At 34.1% G+C, this 23,994-nt stretch overlaps 1 protein-coding gene across 5 annotated transcripts in view; it reads right to left on the bottom strand.

Moving 5' to 3' along the window:
- The window catches only part of PRPF40A (pre-mRNA processing factor 40A), a 54,809-nt gene that overhangs the window by 25,694 nt on the left and 5,121 nt on the right, over positions 1–23,994 (bottom strand). For all 5 annotated transcript variants that reach the window (XM_089916819.1, XM_022569731.3, XM_022569732.3 and 2 more), the window contains exons 3-5: positions 14,742–14,822; positions 13,542–13,572; positions 11,695–11,711 (exon numbers count right to left, since the gene is read on the bottom strand). In XM_089916819.1, coding sequence (XP_089772945.1) covers positions 11,695–11,711; positions 13,542–13,572; positions 14,742–14,822 — 129 coding nt within the window. The remainder of the gene's footprint in view (positions 1–11,694; positions 11,712–13,541; positions 13,573–14,741; positions 14,823–23,994) is intronic.

The following is a 23,994-nucleotide window of genomic DNA, read 5'->3' as shown; positions in this document are numbered from 1 at the left end:
GAGGAAGTTCACCAGAAATAAACATATGAGATAATGAAATGAAAAAGAAAGGGACTATGTACACTTGACCAAACACGAGAAGAGAAGTATACAAACTAGTAAAAACAAATAGTAAGCAATTTAGTATTCACTATCTATTACTTTATTTGAATTTTACAACTGTACTACAAAGCAGGTAAGACCATTATCCACATTTTACAAATCAAAAAATCAAGGCTTAGGAGGGTTAACAACTTGCTTATAATGATTCAGGAAATAAATGATAAAACTAGAACAGTTCAGTAATTTCTGCCTTAAAAAAAATACATTTTACCCACACTGAAATACTGTTTCAAGCTTGTATTCAGGGACAGTCTAATTATCAATAAGAACAGATGAATTCTGGCCAACTACTAAGTATTAAGCCCTGTACTAATTGCTTTGCATCAATTATCAGTTAATTCTTTTAATAACCCTATGAGACAGGTACCATTTATTATCCCTACTTTATAGAAGAGAAAATGGAGCACAAGAAAGTAAAGTAATATGACCATGGTAACATAGCTAGCTTAAGTTCATTACAACATTGTCCTAGCCCAAACTAAGGTCCTACTATGGATCAAGGCTCCAAATGTTTGCATCAACAGAAATGAAATCATTTCAGACAGGAATATAAATTCTGTACAAATGTCTTAAGCAATAATCAAATTCACTTATAAAAGTCAAGTTTGGAGTGGAAAAAGTAATTTATCTGATAAATTTTCCACTCTTTTTCCTTAGAAATATCTGATCTGCAACTTAAAGTAAAATTATAAAATGTCTTGCTTCTGGCCAAAACTAATAATTAATATTTTAAAAGAAAAATTTTTAAACAAATGTATCTGAATGTTGAGTGTAAGATGAAGAGTGGCATAAAGAATATATCAACAACTAACAACTGGAGAGTTATCTTCATAGTAGAAAATATGACCTATGCAAGTAGTTATTAAGTACTGATAGTCATATTAGCATAGTCTATTAATAAGACTCATTTTCCTACAAAATTACTATTTTTTTTTAAACATAAGACCTCTCTAGAGCAATAAGCAAATACTACCTATCAAAGACTTAGACTGCCTTTGCAAAACTGGGAAAAACCTAACAAAGACCTAAATGTATATTCTAAATGAGCTAAAGCCAGGACACTACTTTTAACCTTAAGGTTAGTTTCTTTGGGGCACTGCAGGAGTTATTAAGATATTCATTGCTTTGGAGCCTTAGTATTACTCTGCACTTTCATCACAGATGACACCATTCCCAAAACTATTTTCTTACTGACACACTTATTGTAATAATAAAAAACTGATGACACAAATGGCAGTCCTGGACAATCAACGGAAAGTAAACATTTTTACAAACGATAAACTGGGAGTATATATTTACAAAACAAGGGATTAAAAAATCATTGCCCTTAACATACACAACTCTGTTACCATCAATAAGAAAAGACATTCTAATGGAAATATAAACATGGCCACTAACAGAACTCAATACAGATAACATAATTGGATGTTCAACTTCATTAATAAATGAAGAAAGTGCACATTAAAATGAAACGTTCTGCTCATCAGATGAATGACAAAGAGCAGCTGTACGCAATGTTAAAAGGGTGTGAAGAAAAGGGTACTCTCACGCTACTGTTGGGAACAGAATTAGTATTATTTCTCTGAAGGTCAATTTAGTAGTTCTTATCAAATCAAAAATGCAAACATAATCTCTTGATCCTGAAGTTTCACTCTACAAAATCCCATTTGTATAGCTGCAAAGACTGTACAAGGATAGTCTCTTCCAGATTACTAACAGTGGTGACAAGACAGAGATAAATCAATAACCCCCCCAATGACAGTTCAATTATGGTCCATTCATACTACAAACTCTTATACAGGTCTTTTTTTTTTTTTTTTGCTGTACACGGGCCTCTCACTGTTGTGGTCTCTCCCGTTGTGGAGCACAGGCTCTGGACGCGCAGGCTCAACGGCCATGGCTCACGGGCCCAGCTGCGGAGTGGCATGTGGGATCTTCCCGGACTGGGGCACGAACCCATGTTCCCTGCATCGGCAGGCGGACTCTCAACCACTGCGCCACCAGGGAAGCCCAGGTCTATTTTTAATATAATGAAAAATGTCTAAGATGCAGCACTAAATAAAAAAAGCAAAACACTGTAACAAATGATGTAGCAGCACAATAGATACTGAAAATATCTGAAAGGCAAAAACAAAACAAAACAAACCCCCAAAACAAAAACCTGGGGTATAAGGAAAACAAATGCACATGTATAATTATCAAGAGAGCAATTATCAAGAGAGCTAATATACTTTTCAGATTCAAAAAAGCTAGTCAACCATTGGGTTGTGAATTAATTCAGTACATTCAAACTCAAAATGTAAACATTTATACAATGTATAAGCTCAACTGAACAAAACTGAAAGAGAAAAAAATGACTAAATCCAAAGACTAAGATAGATAGAAAAAATCCCCTCACTACTCTACTCTAAATAAGGAAAATAACCACAGACATAGAACAGATTCACAACCAATTTCAAAATTTTGAGGAAATGATTTCCTCCCAAACTACTTCACCAAAATTCACCCAGAAGAAACACGTCACACTTGAATATTCCAATTACCACAGACGCAACTGAAAGATACCTAACCAGATGATTTTATAGAACCTTATGCAACTTTTAAAGAACAGAGGATTACAATATTATTACAGATCATAGAAAGAGATGAAAAGCTCTTTATCAGTTACAAAACTCAACAGAAAAGGTATCAAAAAAAGAAAAGCAGGCAATGTTACTTATAAATATAAATGAAAGAATTTAAATAAAAGCCAAGAGAATCCTCAGTATATACACTCTGACAAAGTAGAATTTATTGTAGAAGTGCAAGGTAGATCAATATTGGGATATCTATAAAAGAAAGCATTTCTATTAACAAATTGAAAAAAGAAAACACCACATGATCACACTAATAGACTTGGTATGATCAAATTACATCCTGAATATCATGACAATTCATAAGTCTTCAAAAAATAAAAACAAAAAAATCCTCAAATAATACAATAATAAAGAGAAAAACATTTAAATGATAGCTTATCAAAGGCCAATAAAAATTATCCTAAAGCCACTTCCATTAAAATCATGACCAAAACATAAGTCTGCAATCACTATAATTTGACAAATACACTATGGCAATAAAATTAATGACTGGTATTAAGATTGGGAAAGAGATAAATTCTCTTGCCTTTACTGCTAAAGACTCAAATAAAAAAAACAAACGAATTATCCAGTGCCTCTGGTAATCTAGCTGGCTATAAGATAAACATACAAAAAATTTTGAATGACAATAACTAGCTTGTAATAAAAATGGGAAAAATATTCTATTTACAATATAACAAGTTTTTATAAGGTAAAAAGAAATAAAAATAACTATAATAACTGTCTGTCCCATCTAAATAGAAAGAGGGACTTGTATATTGATAAAGAGTTAACAGATAAAGAACTTATCCTCAACATATATGCATTTATTTGCAACTGAGCCTTGAAATACAGAGCAAAAACAGAAAAATATGGGAGAAAAAGATGACTCATCCCTTCAAGTTAAAGATTTTAATATACCCCTCTCCTTAGATGAAAGATATGTCAAGATAGAGAAAAACAAAATAACTTTAAATTATTAGCACAAAAAACTCCTAAAATTGGTGTTGACACAGAACATAAAGGAAGCTTTAATAAACTGCAAAGAATCAACATCTTATAGACTGTGCTTTCTGATCATAATGCAAAAAGGTATATCTTATAAAAAAATAACTCTCTCAAAGGCATGATCAATGAAAGAAACAATTGATAGGATGGACTTAAGTAAAATTAAAAACCTCTGCTGTGCCAAATGCAGTTAAAAGAATGCAAAAAGCCACAAACAGAAATTATTTGCAAAAGACACATCTGTTAAAGTACTGTTAACCAAAATATATAAAAACTCTTTAAACTTATCATTAAGAAAAATGAGTAGGGACTTCCCTGGTGGTGCAGTGGATAAGGGTCTGCCTGCCAGTGCAGGGGACTCGGGTTCAATCCCTGATCTGGGAGGATCCCACATGCCAGAGAGCAACTAGGCCCATGCACCACAACTGCTGAGCCTGCGCTCTAGACTCCGTGAGCCACAACTACTGAAGCCTGCGGCCTTGAGGTGGTGCTCCGCAACAGGAGAAGCCACTGCAAGGAGAGGTCCGCACAATGCAATGAAGAGTAGTCCCCGCTCAACACAACTAGAGAAAGCCTGCGCGCAGCAACGAATACCCAACGCTGCCAAAAATAAATAAAATTAAATCTGTAAAAAGAGTAAAAAATCTGGGCACCTCAACAAAAAAAGACATAGATACAAGTAAGCATATGAAAAGATGCTCAACATCATACACTATTACAGAGTTGCAAATTAAAATGAGATGCACCACACACCTATTAAAACGCCAAAAAAATCTAGAACACCAACAATACCAAATGTTAGTGAGGATGTGAAGCGACAGGAACTCTCATTCATTGCTGGTGGGAAGTCAAAATGGTACAGCCACTTTGGAAGACAGTTTGGTAGTTTCTTACAAAAGTATATATACTATTACTATATGATCAAGCAATCGTGCTCCTTTATGTTTACCCAGATGTGTTGAAAACTTAAGTCCACACAAAAACGTGTACATTTTAGCAGCTTTAGTCATAATTGCTAAAAACTAGAAGCAACCAAAATGTCTTTTAGTAGCTGAATGGATAAACAAACTGTGGCATGTCCAGACAACAAAATATTATTCACCTCTATTATAATTATTTTGTTATTCAGTGCTAAAAAGAAATGAGCTATCAAAGAAAAGAAATGGAGGAAAATTAAGTGAATGAAGCCAATCTGAAAGGGTCACATACTGTATGATTCTAACTATATGACATCAGGAAAAGGTAAAACTATGGAGACAGTAAAAAGACCAGTGGCTGCAGGGGTTGTGGGGGGAGATGGGGAGAGGGATGAAGAGACAGAGCACAGAGGGCTTTTAGTGCAGCGAAACTATTCTGTATGACACTATCATGAGGGATACACGTCACCAAACATTTGTCAAACTCATAGAATGCATAACACCAAGAGTGAAACCTAATGCAAACTGGACTTTGGGTGATAATGATGTGTCAATGTATGTTCATCAACTGTAGTAAACATACCACTCTGGGGAGAGATGTTGATAGAAGGGAAGGCTGTATGTATGAGGGATAGGGGGTATTTGGGAACTCTCTACTTTGCACTCAATCTAAAATTTCTCTAGGAAAAAAAAAAAAAGTCAATTTGGAAAAAAAAAAAATCTGACATCTGGAAACCAAAAAAACCAACCACTTAATACCTAATAAAAAAAGAAATCAAATGAGGAAAAAAAAAACAAGATATTGAGCGCTGGATAACAACAAAAATTCTTTATGTCAAAACTTAAGGGACTTCCCTGGAGGCGCCATGGTTAAGAATCTGCCTGCCGGGACTTCCCTGGTGGAGCAGTGGTTAAGAATCCGCCTAGCAAAGCAGGGGACACAGGTTCAATCCCTGGTCCGAGAAGATCTCACATGCCACGGAGCAACAAAGCCCGTGCGCCACAACTACTAAGCCTGCGTGCCACAACTACTGAAGCCCGTGCGCCTAGAGCCTGTGCTCCTCAGCAAGATAAGCCACTGCAATGAGAAGCCCACGCACCGCAACGAAGAGCAGCCCCCGCTCGCTGCAACTAGAGAAAGTCTGCACGCAGTAACAAAGACCCAACAGAGCCATACATACATACATACATAAATAAGTTTATTTAAAAAAAAAAAAAAAAAGTTAAGCAGCACAGTTAAGGATGTCTGAAAACCAGTGAGCTAAGGACTCAAATTAAAATTAAAAGGACTCAAGATGCTAGAAAAAGACCAAGAGAGTAAGTAATCAAGAAGGAAGTAAAGATGACAACAGAAATTGAATAGTTACCCTTTCCCCTCTTCAAAAAAACCCCAAAAACGGACAATGATAGCAATTATGATTTCTAACTCTATGCTAAACAATTATTAAACCTCAATAACATAGATAAAAATCTGGAAAAAACATGAAATTATTAGAAGCAACTGAAAACTGGAATAGCCCAATAACCGCTAAGGAAATTGAAATGGTAATGCAAAACCATTATCCTCAAAAACTATTAGAGCCAAACTAAACTTTAAAAGCTTCTGCACAGCAAAGGAAACCATTCACAAATCGAAAAGACAATCTACTGAATAGAAGAAAATATTTGCAAATGATATGACCAATGAGGGGTTAATATCCAAAATATAAATAGCTCATAGAACTCAACATCAAAAAACAAAAAAATGAACAAAAAAAACAAAACAACAGAAAACAACCCAATAAAAATTGGGCAGAAGACTCGAATAGACATTTTTCCAAAGAGGAAATGCAGATGGCCAACAGGCACATGAAAAGAGATGTTCAACATCAGTAATCAATCATCAGGGAAATGCAAATCAAAATCATAATGAGATATCATCTCACACATGTCAGATGGCTATCATCAAAAAGAATGCAAATAACAAATGTTGGCAAGAACGTGGAGAAAAGGGAACCCTCGTAAATGGTGGGAATGTAAACTGGTACAGCCACTGTGGAAACCAGTATGGAGGTTTCTCAAAAAACTAAAAACAGAACTACCACATGACACAGCAATTCCACTCCTGGGTATATATCCAAAGAAAATAAAAACATTAGTTTGAAAAAAGACATGCACCCCTACGTTCACAGCAGCATTATTAACAATTGCCAAGATAAGGAAGGAACCTAAATGTCTATCAACAAATGAATGGATAACGAAGGTGTGATACACACACACACACACACACACACACACAATGGAATACTACTCAGCCATAAAAAAGAATGAAATTTTGACATTGCAGCAACATGGATGGACTTTAAGGGCATTATGCTAAGTGAAATATGTCACACAGAGAAAGACAAATACTGTATGATATCACTTACATGTGGAATCTAAAAAATATAACTAGTGAATATAACAAAGAAGAAGCAGACTCACAGATACAGAGAACAAACTGGTGGTTACCAGTGGGGAGAGGGAAGGGGTGAGGGTCAATACAGGTGTAGGGGATTAAGCGGTACAAAGTGTTTTGTATAAAATAAACTACAAAGATATTGTACAACATGGGGAATACAGCCAATATTTTACAATAACTAAATGGAGTATAAATTTTAAAAACTGTAAATCACTATATTGCACACCTGTAACATATATTATTATACAGAAACTATACTTTAATTTAAAAAAAAGTGTTAGGTCCAGTCAGTTTTTACTTGTGTTCTATCAAGCATTAAGAAATAAGTTACTTATTAAGTTGTTCTAAGGACCAGAAAAGAGAGATTATTCTCCAGAAACAAGCAACCTAAAAAAGATACTAGCAAACTAAATTCAGAAGAAATTAAACACACGTGTATGCACATATACATACCACTAAATACACATAATGAATAACTAGGGTTCATGTTCGTGATGTAAAGATGGCAATGTCAGAAAACTTATCCATGTACTTTCACATTAACAGAGTAGAAAAGAAATATCATATGATCATCTTAGTTGACATGGAAAAAAACACTGAAGAATTTAAAAAATAAGTACATATTGAACACTATCAGCAAACCAGGAATAGAAGAAAGCTTCAACTTAACATAGACTGCATACCAAAAAACTATAGTAAACATCATATTTAATGGAGAAGTTTTAAACTTATTCCCTTTAGGAGAGGAAAGAAGACAAGATGCCAGTTTATCACTGCTACCACTCACCATAGCACTAGAGGTTCTGCCTGAAACAATAATAGTAGACACAAATATGAGGACCAGAAGAGAAGGAGCCAAAACTGTCATTTGAGGGTAGTAGTATTACACAGAAAACTCACTAAGCAACAAGAGTTCAGCAAGCCTGCTGGATAAACACATAGAAAAATGATAACATAAAGCACAACAAATTCAAAGTGGCTCCAAATCTTATACAGTATCTGTAATCTAACAGAATGAAGAATGCACAGTATTTAATGGAGAATATTTAAAACTCTATCATAAAACAGACTTAAAAGAAGACTGAACTACAGCAGCTGGCCCTCCACATCAGTGAATTCAACCAACCATAGATTGAAAATATTTTAAAAATTCCAGAAATCTCCAAAAAGCAAAACTTGAACTTGCTGTAATCTGGCAACTTTACACATTTACATGGTATTATTGCACTTAGCTTTATTGTGTTTCACAGATTATTGCCTTTTTAAAAAATTGAATGTTTGTGGAAACACTCTGTGGAGCAAGTCTATTAGCACCACTTTTCCAACAGCATTTGCTCACTTTGTGTCTCTGTGCTACATTTTGGTTACTGTTACAATATTTCAAACGTTTCATTATCATATTTGTTATAGTGATCTGTGATCAGTAATCTTTAGATTATGACTTGCTAAAGGCTCAGATGATTGGTTAGCATTTTCTCACAATAAAGTATTTTTAAATTAAGGTATATACATTGCTTTTTTAGACATAATGCTATTGCACACTTAATAGCCTACAGTGTAGTGTAAACATAACTTTAACATGCACTGGGAAACCAAAAAATTCGTGACTGACATTCACTTTATTGCAGTGGTCTGGAACTGAACCAATAACTGAGGTAGGCCTGTAGTGAGCACCTCAACCTGCACAGCACTGGCACCAGGTGCTATGCAGAAAAAGCTATTTCTGTTTAGAAAGCCTGTCAGAATGACTGACTAGAGAGATCCAAACAGTCAATTTCTTCTAATAAATGTCAAGGCAACTAATACCTGAATTTTTGACTCCAGAAGGCAAAAAGAATGGCGAGGACAGCAGAGGAAACCTAGGGAAGTGGCTCTCTTGGATCTGCTTGACCACAGATTAAATACACAGGAATTTCTCTTGCCAGGTACATATTCATAGCCTGAATTACATAGAATGTTCATTAGAGTTCTGGTTAGAACCATGTTTTGCTATCCTTAAACCACCACTCATTGTAAGGGAGTCTAAAAGGAAGTTAAAGTAATTCTGAACTAGTTCCTCATGTTTAGGAATAGAAAGCAAGTAGGACTACATCAAACTGAAAAGCTTCCACACAGTAAACAGAGTGAAAATATAACCTCTAGAATGGAAGAAAATATTTGCAAACCATAATAAGGGGTTAATATCCACAATATATAAGAAACTCCTACAAATCAACAGCAAAATACCACAAATAATCCAATTAAAGAATGGGCAAAAAAGACATACAAATGGCCAACAGGTATATAAAAAGATACTCAACATCACTAAGCATCAGAGAAACGTAAATCAAAACCATAATGAGATTTCACCTCACACTCGTCAGGATGGCCATTATCAAAAAACCAAGAAATAACAAATGTTGGCAAGGATGTGTAGAACCTGGAACCCTCCTACACTGTTGGTGGGAATGTAAATTGTACAGCCACTATGGAACAGTATGGAAGTTCCTATAAAAAGTTCATTGAAGCATCTTTTTTTTTTTTGCGGTATGTGGGCCTCTCACTGTTGTGGCCTCTCCCGTTGCGGAGCACAGGCTCCGGACGCGCAGGCTCAACGGCCATGGCTCACGGGCCTAGCCGCTCCGCGGCATGTGGGATCTTCCCAGACCAGGGCACGAACCCGTGTCCCCTGCATCGGCAGGCAGACTCTCAACCACTGTGCCACCAGGGAAGCCCTGAAGCATCATTTTTAATAGCTAAGATATGGAAATAACCTAAGTGTACATGGATGAATGGATAAAGATATATATAAAATGCACATACACACAAGGAAAACTATTCAGCCATAAAAAAAAGAATGAATGAAATCTTGCCATTTACAACAGCATGGATGGACCTTGAAGGCATTATACTAAGTGAAATAAGCCAGAGAGAGAAAGACAAGTATTGTATGATCTCACATGTAGATTCTGAAAAACGAAACAAAAAACCCAAGTTCATAGAAACAGAGAACAGACTGATGATTGCCATAGGGGAGGATGGTTTGGGGGTGTGGGAGAAATGGGTGAAGAGGGTCAAAATCTACAAACTTTTAGCTATAAAATAAGTAGGTCATGAGGGATAAAATGTACAGCATGGTGAATATAGTTAGTAATACTGTATTACATCTTTGAAGAGTAAAGTCCTCCTCACACACACACACACACAAAATTTTGTTACTATGTGTGGTGATGGGTTAACTACTTATTTTTGGTAAGCATTTTGTAATGTATACAAATATTGAACCATTGCATTATACACCTGATACTAATACTGTATGTCAATTATAAAATAAGGATGAAGATCAAGAAAAAAAGAAAAAACACACAAAAAAGCTACACAAAAAAATTTCATAAGCGTTTCCCAATATACGTGTCTTAGGACATATATCCAAGTAAGCACCTACTGGGGAGGGTGGACTGGAGTAAAGGGAAAAAGAATAAAGGGAAGAATAAAGGGAAAAAATATGAGGGAACCGCCATGGATCAACAATAATGACCATAGCCTGAAAAGCACAAGTAACTGAAATTTGTGTACCTGAAATCAAAAAAGAATAAAACAACAGCAAGTTTTCAAATAAATACACAATATTTTTGGATGGGAAAGTTTAATTGAAAAGTATGAATATGTCAGTTCTCTTAAAATGGAAAGAATTAAATTAATCCCAGATAAAAACACAATTTTTGCCTTTTGAGCATGTCTCTGTGTGTGTATTTAAAGACTGCTTTTGGTGGGGGACAGGGAAATTCATATGCTAATATCTGGAAACAGCAAAGGGCATAATGAAAAGAGAAACCATAAAAGACATGTCTTATTAAATATTAAATCTACTCTAATCAGAAAATGGTGTAATATTGAATTAGAATGGAAAAGAAAACCCAGAAATGGACGTCAGAATATGTGAGAATTTAATATATGACAAAAAAGATGTTTCAATTAAGTGAGAAAAAAACATAGTTTGACAGACAACTGACACAACCAAAATATTAATCATGGTGGTTCCCTCATGGTAGAAAAACTTAGGGTAATTTACTTTCTTCTTTTTAACTTAAGTCTGCTTCATTTTCCTCCCAGTGAGCCCATATTATTTAAGTAAGCAGGAAAAACATGAAGCTATTATTAGTCAAAAACAAAAAAAGACACTTACAATGGAAGAATACCAAATGGATATTTTATAACTATTCAATTTTAAAGCAAAAGATAAAAGTTTAAAATATTTAAATACAGGTCACAATTAAAAGTCTTTCACCCCAAATTTAAAATACTAACATACTTAAAATTCTGCATTTTCTCAACCATATGAGAATAACAGCTACCTCTCAGGACTACTGTTTTGATGAAATGAGATTACACACATAAACTCTTCACTGAGCTTTAAGGAATTAAAAAAAAAACCTTGGTGATTCCCATATCTCTGATTAAGTCCCACAAAAATCAGATTTTAAAATAAATTATTCAAACAAATTTTCAACCTTTGGCACAGAAAATAAAGGAAAAGGGATCAACTTAGTAGATAATCTTCAAAACAGAAATAAGCATCAACGTAGTAGGCTAAAGAAGTATAATGAAATAAATATATTCCAAAGGTACTTACTGCACCGGATGTTGTACCTAAAAAAAAATTTTTTGGAACAATATTACAATGTGATAAATCATGCTCTCCTTAGGTTAACAGTGTTAAAATATTTATTCATACTATTTTTTCCTCCTCATCCCATCAGACTAAATATCCTAAGACTGTCCCATATCACCTATGTACTTGCTCTCTTTCCCACAAGAAAAACATCAATAGTGCAAAGCACTTTCAGAATTAAGTTGGCACTTTGAACTTTCAATGTGCAAACTCACTTGGGAGCTGTTTGAGCAGTATTCACACCCTTGCCTTTTGTTTCTCCTTTTCTTGCTAAATAGGTGTTTATCTTAACTAATTCCTGTTTCTCTGCTATACTGCTGAAGTACAGTAATGTGTCAGAACTCTGATTCTATGCTTTAGATTTCTGACAAGTTTAATTATCTAGGTTCCAAACACATGCTGTACAATACAGAATCCTTTAGCCACCATGTACGCCTGTTTAAACTAACATTTAAATTAATTAAGATTAAATAAAATTTTAAAATTCAGTTCCTCCTTTGCAATAGCCACATTTCAAGTACTCAATAATTACATGTGGCTGTGTTTACTGTATACAACACTACAGATTACAGAACATTTCTACACTTACAGAAAGTTCTATTAGATGGTACTGTCCTAAACTACTATCAAAGCCATCTTAAGACAAAAGGGGAAATCCCTATTAGTCACAAAGTTCATATGAATAATCTTTAATTTAGGAAACTAGTAGCTTAAAACTATATGTAAAAAAAACAAGAGACTGTAAAAAGGAAACAACTAAGTACATATATACTGAGAGCAATAAAAAATAAAGCTAGTATGGAACATCAATAATAGAGTCAAAGCATTTAAAAGTAACTAAAAAAAAAACTTTAAGGTAATTTTCCAGGATTATTTAGGGTAATAGTAACCACCTCTAGATATCTAAATAGGCTAAAATACTATTCTAAGGTATTGATATATCAGAGGTATTGATATATCAGAACATCATTACAGCTTAAATAATGAAATCTGTGAAACATCTTAAAAAGATCAGTTATGGCCCATATAAACCTCCAGGAAAGCACATAGTGCATTTTAAACATATTTCGACCCATAATGTTCAAAAAAAAAAGTTTTGGCATAATCATGGGACAAAGTTCACCATCTGGAATACTAAATTACATGGAACATTACTTACTCATGTATAATTGAAGCATTATTATATGTTAAAGTCACACTAGTCATAATAAACACTTATTGGTAACCAGCTGAAAAAAATATATTATCACAGGGCTTACAAACTGCAATGACTATAAGGACCAAGCAGGTATCAGAAAAATGACAGAAGTAGTCCAGAAGTCTGACAGCACATGCTCGATATCTGAAGTATGGAGTTGCTACCCATTCCACAATGTTTGCTGAGTGCAAATATGGACTCAATCAGAATTTTCCATTCAAATATTCTCTGAGTATCTACTGTGTTGAGAAAGACCACTGTAAATAATAAAAGTTCAGATCATCCAACTTTTCAAGATAAATTAAATTTTTGTATGGAATGATAAATTCAATCTTTATGTAAGCCTGCAGACTTTAAATGTCAGCAACTAATTATAAAATTTAAAAACATCCCGTGGGCCAAAGTACATCTGAAGACCAAATCTGGTCTCAGAACTCCAATATCTAAAATTGTGATAATTTCTTATGGATTTCCATTTTCCATTGCTTAAAAAAAAAAGAATCAGGAGCTGATTATAGTGCCCAAGAGACACTGTTTTATTCCTCACTGTAACACGGTTGCTACTGTCCAAATTAAGTCTAATATATATCACCATAAATGGTATACATACCTGCTGCTACATCCATATTATTTACTCCTGGCTGTAAGAATAAAAATGAAATTAGTAACATTCACCTTGCTTAAACTGTATTTTATATACGATTCTCTTAAAGCATAATCAGTCCCCTCTATGTATCAATTCTCTAGCCACTGACTCAAAGATTCTTGGTTAAGTTTTAGTGATCTCAGTTCCCTGAGCTTGCTATAAATTGTAAAAAAACAAAAAACAAAAAACATTGCAGTAATCTGGGACTACTGAAGCACTTTAATCTTAAGTGTTTTATTTATATAATTGTCGGTTATATAAAGATCCACAACCCTTTACCCACAATTCTAAGATCCAAAAAGCTCTGAAAAACAAGTTTTGTTTTTTTTTTTTTAGTTTGGCACCAAAACTCATCAGTGGCAAAACCTATCCTGAATGATATGAACTGTTTACAGTCTTATTTATCCCACATCAGAATGAGTATCTTTAAGTTCTGCTTTAGAAATATTGTGTTAGAAATTAAAGTGCACGGCCCAAGATCCCGTGGGAAATTTTTACATAATTATTATATACTATATGCAATGTATTACTTTATAATATAAAAAAAATTTTGAAATGTATCTGGCCCTAGGGGTTTTGGATACGACACTGAAAGCCTACCCCAGTGGAGTATGCCACATCTGTTCATTATAACTAAGTCATGCTAACTTGAATATCATAATGATTTCTATATTGCTATACCACCCAATAAGGGTGATAAGAGTATTCAAAGATTTTCTAAGTAATGGGCCACAGCTGAAGTCTCATGAAATGTGGATTTCAAATGAAATCTTCCGATTTCTAAATTTAGGATCTAGTATTAAATCACATCCTATCAATTTTTAATTAGTATATGGTAAAGCAAATGTCTGCTCTTTAAGATTAGAACGCTACAAGAGCAATAAAGTGCTTCTGGCTAACGAATTATGCTTTTTAGAATTCTAGACTTGTTTAATGTATAATTAATTTAATAACTAAGGATGTACAACAATTATAATATAAATATAGGAAAAAATGTAAATGCCTGGATTCAAGAAACTAAAAATAAAAGTCCATGTAATTCCCATCGTGTACTACTTGGGAGGCACTTAAAAAGCTAACATGATTGCCTACAAAATACGTATGTTATCTCATAGACAAAAGAAATCAAAACATCACAGAAAACAGTTACTTTCACAAGATTACCGGTAAGGCAGGCTGCATGGAAGCCTGAGACATATGAGACATCATCATTCCAGGCATTACTGAAGACATCATTCCAGGCATCTAGAACAAAAGTAAAAAAAGATTACTATATAAGACCAAAGCACCTAACAGGATTTTAAGAATCTATCTGGTTATTAAAACTAATATGTACAACTTAGGATTAAAACCCAGTGAATACTATACTACATGAATAGTGTGCTTAGTAAGTGCTTGTTGAATGAATGAAGTATTTTTTAATGACCTATTTTAATACTTACATCATTATTTATATGTATTGTCATAATTATTTTAATACATTTAAAAGTTTAGACTATTGTATGTTATTTGTAACTTAAAATTTAAGAATATTAATTTCCTTTTAATTTTAACTCAACACCCATGTTTTTCTCTTCTTTGGAGCAAGGCAAAAAAAAATTTTCAGTGTTTCTCACCTTTGATTTTTAATATCTGATTAAATAATTTTTATAGCCATCTGGTCTTTTTAAAACTTCTAGCTCAAAGGTGCTTATAATTCAGTGACTTTAAACAAATACATAAAGAAACAGACTTTTCTAACTCAAGTCATCTATGTTCTCTCTTATAAAGAAAAACTTAATAAAGCACATACACACATGCATATCTGGGGAAAGAATATATTAGTTTGGGGGCTTAAACTCATCTACCAATAACTGTTATCCAAATCTATGAATCAATCTTCACTACTTAGTATGAATAAAAATCATGAAGACTAACATAAATTTCCAAAGGATTCTGACACAATGTTCACATATATTAGTATAATCTCACATCATAACTTTAATCTTAATATGAATGAATGTAAGGAAAACATGAAGGGAGATAAAATTATACAAAACAATCATAGGTCCTGGAACAAGGTAACCAGTTATTCAACAGTTTTAAATTAAATGAACAATCTGAGAAATAGGAACAACAAAAAAGAAATAAGCATATTGGTCAACAGGAATATATAAAGTCTACTTAAGGTAGAAAACACTTGAACACTGACGTTTATTACTTTTGAAAGTCAACTCATGAAACAAAACCAGGCTAAATTATCATTAAAATGAAGTAGCATGGTACTAATGGATGAAAAAACCAAAAAAGCCTTTTTGTTCCACAAAACATTCAATAAACTGTTTAAACATCACTAAACAAGAACTTGACTAGAAGTGTGACTAGAACCTGAAATACAGGTCAAATAATAGTTGACAAAAATAAAGTGCAGAATTTGAAAACAAAGCAGTGACAAGCCTCTACAACTCAAACTAACAGAATGAGAACTAGGCTTTTTCCCCTTCTCCCCTCAACAGATATACCCTCACAATTAATTCTGCTTTAGGCTAATAGCAAATATGTTTGAATTCTTTTAAGAACTAAGTAATTATGGGGGGAAGCACGGTGGGCAACAGAGAGAAATGGCCTGCTATTAAAATGGTCTGCATAGGGCTTCCCTGGTGGCTCAGTGGTTGAGAGTCCGCCTGCCGATGCAGGGGACGCGGGTTCGTGCCCCTGTCCGGGAGGATCCCACATGCCACGGAGCAGCTGGGCCCGTGAGCCATGGCCGCTGAGCCTGCGCGTCCGGAGACTGTGCTCCTCAACGGGAGGGGCCACAACAGTGAGAGGCCCGCGTACCGCAAAAAAAAAAAAAAAAAAAGGTCTGCATATAAAATCAAAAGCTAATAACATGTCCAAAAACTAGACTTCTAATCTAAATGGAGAACCTGAAATTTGAAAACTTAAGAGAAAAATGAATCAAAGTATTTTCTCATAAGAATTAAAAACTGTGGGGGGAAGGATAAACTGGCAGTATGGGATTAACAGATGCACTCCACCATACATAAAATAGATAAACAATAAGGATTTACTGTATAGCACAGGGAACTATATTCAGTATCTTGTAATAAACTATGAGAAAGAATCCAAAAAAAGAATATAGATACGTACATATATATGTATAACTGAATCACTTTGCTGTACACCTGAAACTAACATAATATTGTAAATCAACTATACTCCAATTAAAAGAAAAGAAAAAGAAATTCCACATTAAGCAAATATCAAAACTATGACTACGAAGACTTAGTGGCAACATGAAAAATGCTTCTGACTCCATGTTAAGAGAAAAAAGTCACAATCAAAATTGTGTGTACACTACGATTAAAATTTTTAAACAGAGATGTACATACAATAAAATTTGGAATAAAATATACCAAAAATGATAATAGTTACATTAGGGAGATGGAATATGGGTTATTTTTCATTCTACTTTTCAAACTTTCTGGAATGATGTATTTAAAACTAAACATGTAAATTAAAAGAATTCTGTGCTAAATCTTAAAAAAAGAATTAAAGACATTTAAAAAGGGGGTAAAATCTCCATCACGCAACACAGCATTTCCACACGATAGCAGTACAAATGACTGTACAAATAAATGTAATTTCAAATTAAAGTACTTTACGTCATAAGAGACACAGTGATCAAAGCCCATCCAAAACCAAAGCACAAAAGAGCTTACATATAACAAATGTTTACTAGACCAGGCAATGACACAGCAAACAATATTTGAAAATCATTAAAGAACAGAATTTGACAGAGTTCTCTCAATTGTTCTTCTTCCCACACTTCAAATTTTAAAACATCTCAAAAATTTGCCTTTAGACTAGAACTCATGGTATCGGTTATATAATGAGATTTAATGTCAAATAAAAAGCTAAATTCTCCCTCTGTATCTCTGTAAATTCTGAGGGGTAGCAACTAGTTAAGCTTGTTCAACCTGACGAAAATTGGCAAGATTCTTAAATTTATGTACAACTGAATATTCTAAAAGTAAATAGATAATTCTAAAGCAAAACTGTGATGTTATTAACATGAAACCAAAGAGCAAAAATAAATATGCAAAATACTATGTTTTTATGAAAAGCTATTACAAGAATTTGGCCTGTTTCCCAAAGCCTGAGGAATCTATTTTGTGGAAATGTTATGATTTCCATTTTTCATCAATTCTAGGATACACCTAATATGGAGATGCATGTGTCAACCCGTCTGATTGAAGTTGAATTCTTTCAGAGGATCTGTGTTGACTTCAGCCAGTCACTTGGCAGCACCACCAACCTGAGACCATTAAAAATGTCTAAGTTATTTATTTACTTGTTTTAACACCACACTGATAATGGGAATATAGGCTGCAAGCTTATGAGAGAATTGGCGTGTGGTTTAAATCCTGATCAGAAGTGATTTTTCCCTCCTTTTGCCCAATAAACAAAGTTGAGACATTCAAGTTACTTTGCTGTCCTTTTTTCCATAGCAGATTTACTTCTTGCTTCACACGGAGGGAATAGCCCTTTGGCATCCCAGCTTTATTCGTAGACTTCTTATTTGTTTTTTTCTCACGCAGGGCACCTAATATAATGGAGTGTCTCATCAATGATGACATCTTAAATTCAATGAAAACAGGATGTTGGTTCAAAATGGTTACAGGGACAAATTCTTAACATAGTTGCTACAGTAATGCCACAACAAATTCCACAAGCCAGATCATTCTTAAAGCTACGAAGTGGTAGCTCATACTAAGCTTATTGTGAAGCACGCTATAGAATTACAATAACCTTGTAGAGCTTCATAAATTTCCATTTAAGCTACTTTGGCAAATACATTAAGTGCTGTAATTAAGCATTTCAGTTGTTAGGAGACAGAGAAAGAATGGTTAAGGGTGAAAGACATATATGTGAGATGTAAGCTAAATTGCCTAAAATATTAAACATCTAAATTTAATGGACACTTTGGCACCTTTAAAAAGTAACTCAGATATACAACTTGATATGCTTTATTCAAAGTGGCCAACGATTTGTGTGATGTTTCTATTTCTCTTCTTTTAATGATAAAAGTTAAATCAAGAAGAATCTCTTGAAAATTCTAAGAATCACCCATTTGAAGAAAATTAAAAATGAGTAAAAACTAGGGAGCACCACACAATCCGCTCAGTCATTCTTAGCATCCCAGTTTAGAAAATGTCTAATGTTAGATAAAAACAAGCATGATTCATTGATCACTCTAGATATTTGAATTATAAAAAAAGGTACAGTAATAAAAGTAATCCTATCAGTGCTACAGCAAATTAGTTATACAAAATGTAAATTAGCCCAATTTTATTAGGATATGAAAACAAAAGTGTACATCTTCATGTGGGCACCTCAAAAGTTCTTTTCTTCATAATTATTTCCTGAAGTTTTTCCTGCTGGAAAGAAATCACACAATCTAACCTATTTTTTGTCTAAATATTAACTCTTGAATTTGGCTGATTTTTAAAAATCACTCTTGCTGCCAACCTGTAGCTACAAATTGATTACCTAAAAAGTTTGATTCTTGCCTTTATACTTGTTCCTTTTAAATGTGCTAAAGTCAATTCCACAAATACACTCTACAGAGGCTATTAACATTAAGCACACAGTATTTTAAAACTATTCCCTACACCACTAACTTACCTTATAAACAAATACATAAATGAATGCAAAAAATTAAGTTTTGAATAAATGCAAAAACTACATCTTTGAATGTAACTAAATATTCATTCAATTGGAAATACCTGTTTAAAGCATGTCCTTAACAACCCAAAGTGGCTGGATTTTGGGACAATCATTTAACCTTACTTCCTCTTCATCTACAGTTATATATAAACTTAAAACATGTCATTTTCTTACATAAGAAACATTTAGATAAAAAATAGACATTATTTGCACAAACTGCTCCCACAGGGAGTAGGACCTTACCATTTAATAAATCAACTGCCAGTATTCAAAATTATTTAGTTTGCTAAATTCTCTCAACCTGGAGACTTTAGAATTCACTGAAGTATACACTATTCCTTCAAATTCTAAGGAGGTGTAACATGGCATAATCTCATACTGCTATATAGGGAAGCAGCCTAGTACAGCTATTGAGTATACTCTGGATTCAGACTGCCAGAATTCCTACCCCAGTTGGCCACTCACCAGTTATGTGATCTTGGGCAACTTTACTTAACCCTCAATTTCCTCACCTGCAACATGGGGGAAAAATAGTACTCATCTGATAGGACTGTTGTAGGGATTAAGAGGAATGATACATGAATACACACAGGCACTTAGAACAGCACTCAATAAATGAAAGCTGTTTTATTACCACTGCTCTCCTTCAACTCATGTAATGAAAGTATCTCTCATGTTGCCCCTTCTCTCATCTATTCCCTAGCTATCTGTTAGTTAGGCACTTTGGTTCTTTAAAGGCATCTAGTAAATACTGTAAAACCATCACCTTCAGTAGGAATCAACACACGTAATGAGAAGTCAATCCCAGATTAAGGATCACATTTAGTGCTGGCTCTTCAATGTCGCTTTACAATTCACTCAACTCTCTAGGCCTTCCTATTCCTATCTATAAACTGGACATCTATCTAGCCAATCCACTTTTCAGTCAGGAGGATCAAATTCAATAGGGTATATGAATCAGTTATATACAAACATGCTGATAAAAATTATAATTCTAACACAGATTAGGTATCACAGTTCTATTCCCTGAAACCTTAAAAAACAAAACTATGTGAAAAAAAAGGCAAGTAAATAGTTTAAATTATTTAGTCCACTGTCTCTTGCTAAACCCCAAACTTCTTAAATGACGGTACAGAAAATATAAAAAGAAAATCACTGGGTGTTGATATGTGACACAAAAACTTAGAAAAGGAGCTGAATAAAAATGAATTGTATCACTTGATTTTTAAAAAGCTCTAAACATACTGTGGATACACACACAAATTGTGGTGTCTCAAGTCATATAGAATCAAAGATTTTATAAAACTTACTCTAAAAATCATCTAAACCTCCTTTTGGACATGAGCCCTCCAGAACGCAAGTACAGAGGAACACAAGACTATTACTATCTTCTTCCCCAATTCCTTTAAACTAGATTCAGTATTATATCTAGCTAAATCATTAAATATTTGTCCATATGAAAATTTTTAGCTCCTTCTCAATTGTGGGCACCTTTAGGACAAAGAGCATGTTTAATTTATGTAAGTATTACTCGTACAGAAGAGAGTTACATAGACATAGCAGAGACTCAAACACTTGTAGTAGACAACTTTATGACTAGCCCTTATTTCTGTATAAGGAAAGAGAGGGTAATTTTCTATTATATTCAACAAATATATGATCATAAATATGTAATGATCTTAAAAGTACTAAAAAAAAATCATCTTTCAGAGAATTAACAACTTTCTTGATACCCAGTGACCAAAGAAAGTATACCAAGCCCACGTTCTCAAACAGAAACTTAATGCTCATTCATTAATCAAAAGGTAATTTAAAAATTCTTAACCCAAACAGATCAGGAGCTAATAAATAAGATTTGAGAATTTTGTTAAAAAAAAAGTCTAAGATAAATGAGATGAAAATTTTGTTTAAAAAAAAAAATGAAAGCCTAAGATAAAGCAAACTATATTTCAACTCAGTTCTCACTTGCTGGCATGTTTAGTCCTTTAAGAGACACGACTAACAGCAACACTCAGATTTGGAGAAGATTCAGATTTCCACTTTGAGTGTAGTGCCCCAAATAAGAAAGAAGCAGATAGAGGATTTTCTTTCAAGCCTGTCATACAAAATACCACATCTTTAGTAACCGCTAACTATACTTAACTTTTTTTAATAAGTAGAAGAAACATGATGACTTGACCAGGGAGAAAAAGAAAACAAATATAAAAGATTCATCTCCACTAAATATTCGAATGTCTACAAGTATCGTGACAGTCAAATCAGCAGTTAAAAGATGAGAAAACAGTGTGGCCAGGCACCTGAGTGATACCTCTAAGTTCCGTGAGTGCATGGTATATATACAGTGTTCACCTTTGTACTAATACACAGTCAAGAAGAGGCTTAAATGTCTATTGACGAAAATGGGCAAAGTCTATTGGCTAAATTGACCTGACAATGGAAATATGAAGATATGGAAATAGGACATAAGAATGAAAGACTAAGGACAACTTTAAATGAGACAGTGTATATCTACTCATTCCAACTTAGAAACCTTCACAACTTAGGCCAATTCTTTCTCTAGGTAAAAAAACAAACAAAAACTCTAGTGCATAGCTATGGATATAAGTAGATGCCAAATGTGCACTATCTACTGATATACCACTTGATAATGACTGGAAGTCATGTCATCAACATTTCTAACAAACCCAATCAAAAACCAACAGGTTAACCCATTGAGATCTCTTTTGTTTTTTTTTGACCAGGCTGCGCAGCATGCAGGATCTTAGTTCCTCCACCAGGGATGGAACCCGTGCCCCCTGAGTGGTGTCTTAACCACTGGACTGCCAGGGAAGCCCCCTTTTTTTTCTTTCCTTTCTGATTCCACCATTAATGAATACATTTGTTGCACTCTACAACTCTATGAGCTGCTACATTTATGTGTGTTAATACTGATTTCCACATTGCCCTTTTATCCTGAAGAGCAGACTAAATGGGTAAGTGATCCCAATTCAGCTTTTCTCGCAAAATGTTAATTACAGGCAGTGTTAGTTCTATGCAATGTGCTAGACAAAGCAAAATAAACAGATAACAGGGGGGCAAGGGAGACTGGAAGTGGGGGAGACGAAGATGGCCAACTAAAACCGAAAAATACTAAGTAAAAAGTTTTAAAAGGCTTCTGCAAGACTTCTTAGCATCTTTAGAAAATACTGCATCCTGCGAATCTCAAAGGGGTGGAGGGGTACAGTTCATTCTTCCAAGTAATCCCGATATACTCAGAAATACTACTCTAGTTGAAGTTTTTGAATAGATGAGTTCATATTTAAATGAGTTGTTATCTAAAGATAATGAAACTAAAACCTATCAAAATCTAACCATATACACAGCTCAAAAGTTATACCAACACAGTAGGTATGGGTCAATCTATGTTTTAAAATGCACTCACCTAGGTAATATAAATACATAAAGAAAGTTACCTAGATTCAACAATCTACGAGCAGATAAGCTAAAAAAAAAATCTTTTTCACTGGCTAATGTTCAATTCAATGGCAAGGATCCTGTAACACCCAAAAGTGAGGATAACTCACAAGCAACAACAGCATAACAATTTATCAAGTCAGTCAGATAAATCTAAGACACCAATGAATATATTGGATTTCTCTGGAAGGCCTATATTCCAAATCATCATTTCTCCCTAGGGTATGGAAAAATCTGGTAAAACTTAAAGAGATGATCACCAATGAAGTCATACAGACAGAAATACATTTGCCTGTAATTTAAAGTAAATGGAAGTTCTTTAGTTTTATTCACCAAACAAAAATTACTTATTTCATCTTATTTATCTTCCATTTTTGTCAAATGAAAAATCAACAGTAGAGGCAGACCCTAAAAACAAGAATAAGTGGTAACAGTGTGAAGTCATAAGTAACCACTGAAAAGTCACATGTAACAGTGACTAACTTTCTGGCTTATATTGTAGGAAAGAGTATCTGCGTTTGTTTCATTCATTCAACAAGTAATTTACTGAGCACCCATGATGTGCCAAGAACTGTGCTCAGCACCTATAGACTTCTTAAAAGTTCAGAACATAGCCCCTGCCCCCTAAGAGCTTACAACTGTTGGAAAGGCAAAGCAAATAAACCATAATAAAACAAAACAAGTGCTAAAATAAGTGAAATAGTAAGAGTTATGGGCTGATTACGTAGGATTTTATTTTAATAATCTGAAGGGGAGGTATATGCTGGGAAAGTTTATTGCTGAGGACCTCTTGGAGAAGGCAGGACTTGAAATGGCAGAATTTAGGTAAATAAAGGAAAGCTCATGGTAGTAGAGAGCTGGGGGGCAGGAGAGCAAGAAAAACAGCACAACCTTGGTCATGAACTAATATAGTTACTCAAAATACCATGAAAAGACCAGCCCGCATTCATATTAGGGAATGTGAAGACACGCAGCTCAGAATCGTGCTCTGAATTATATACTATGGGAGATAACTGAAAGTTAAATTGTGGAACGTAGACATTACGCTATAGGCACAGAAAAACAGTGGAAGTTCTAGGGCAAGGAGATAACTCATTGAAATCTAAAAAGAGTTTTTTGGGGGACAAGCTTGAAGCAAGAAAACCAGCTCAAAAGTTGTAAAGAGTATCTTAGGCATGAGAGTGTAATGACTTAAGCTCAGATAGCAGCAGGAATAGAAATAAGGTCTATAAAAACCTGCCTTACTCAGTAAGAG

This window comes from Delphinapterus leucas, chromosome 8 (assembly GCF_059928025.1).
Source record: "Delphinapterus leucas isolate spDelLeu-1000000601 "Yukka" chromosome 8, BTC_Dleu_Yukka2, whole genome shotgun sequence".
Lineage (NCBI taxonomy): Eukaryota > Metazoa > Chordata > Mammalia > Artiodactyla > Monodontidae > Delphinapterus > Delphinapterus leucas.
This window is presented reverse-complemented; position numbering and strand designations above follow the sequence as displayed.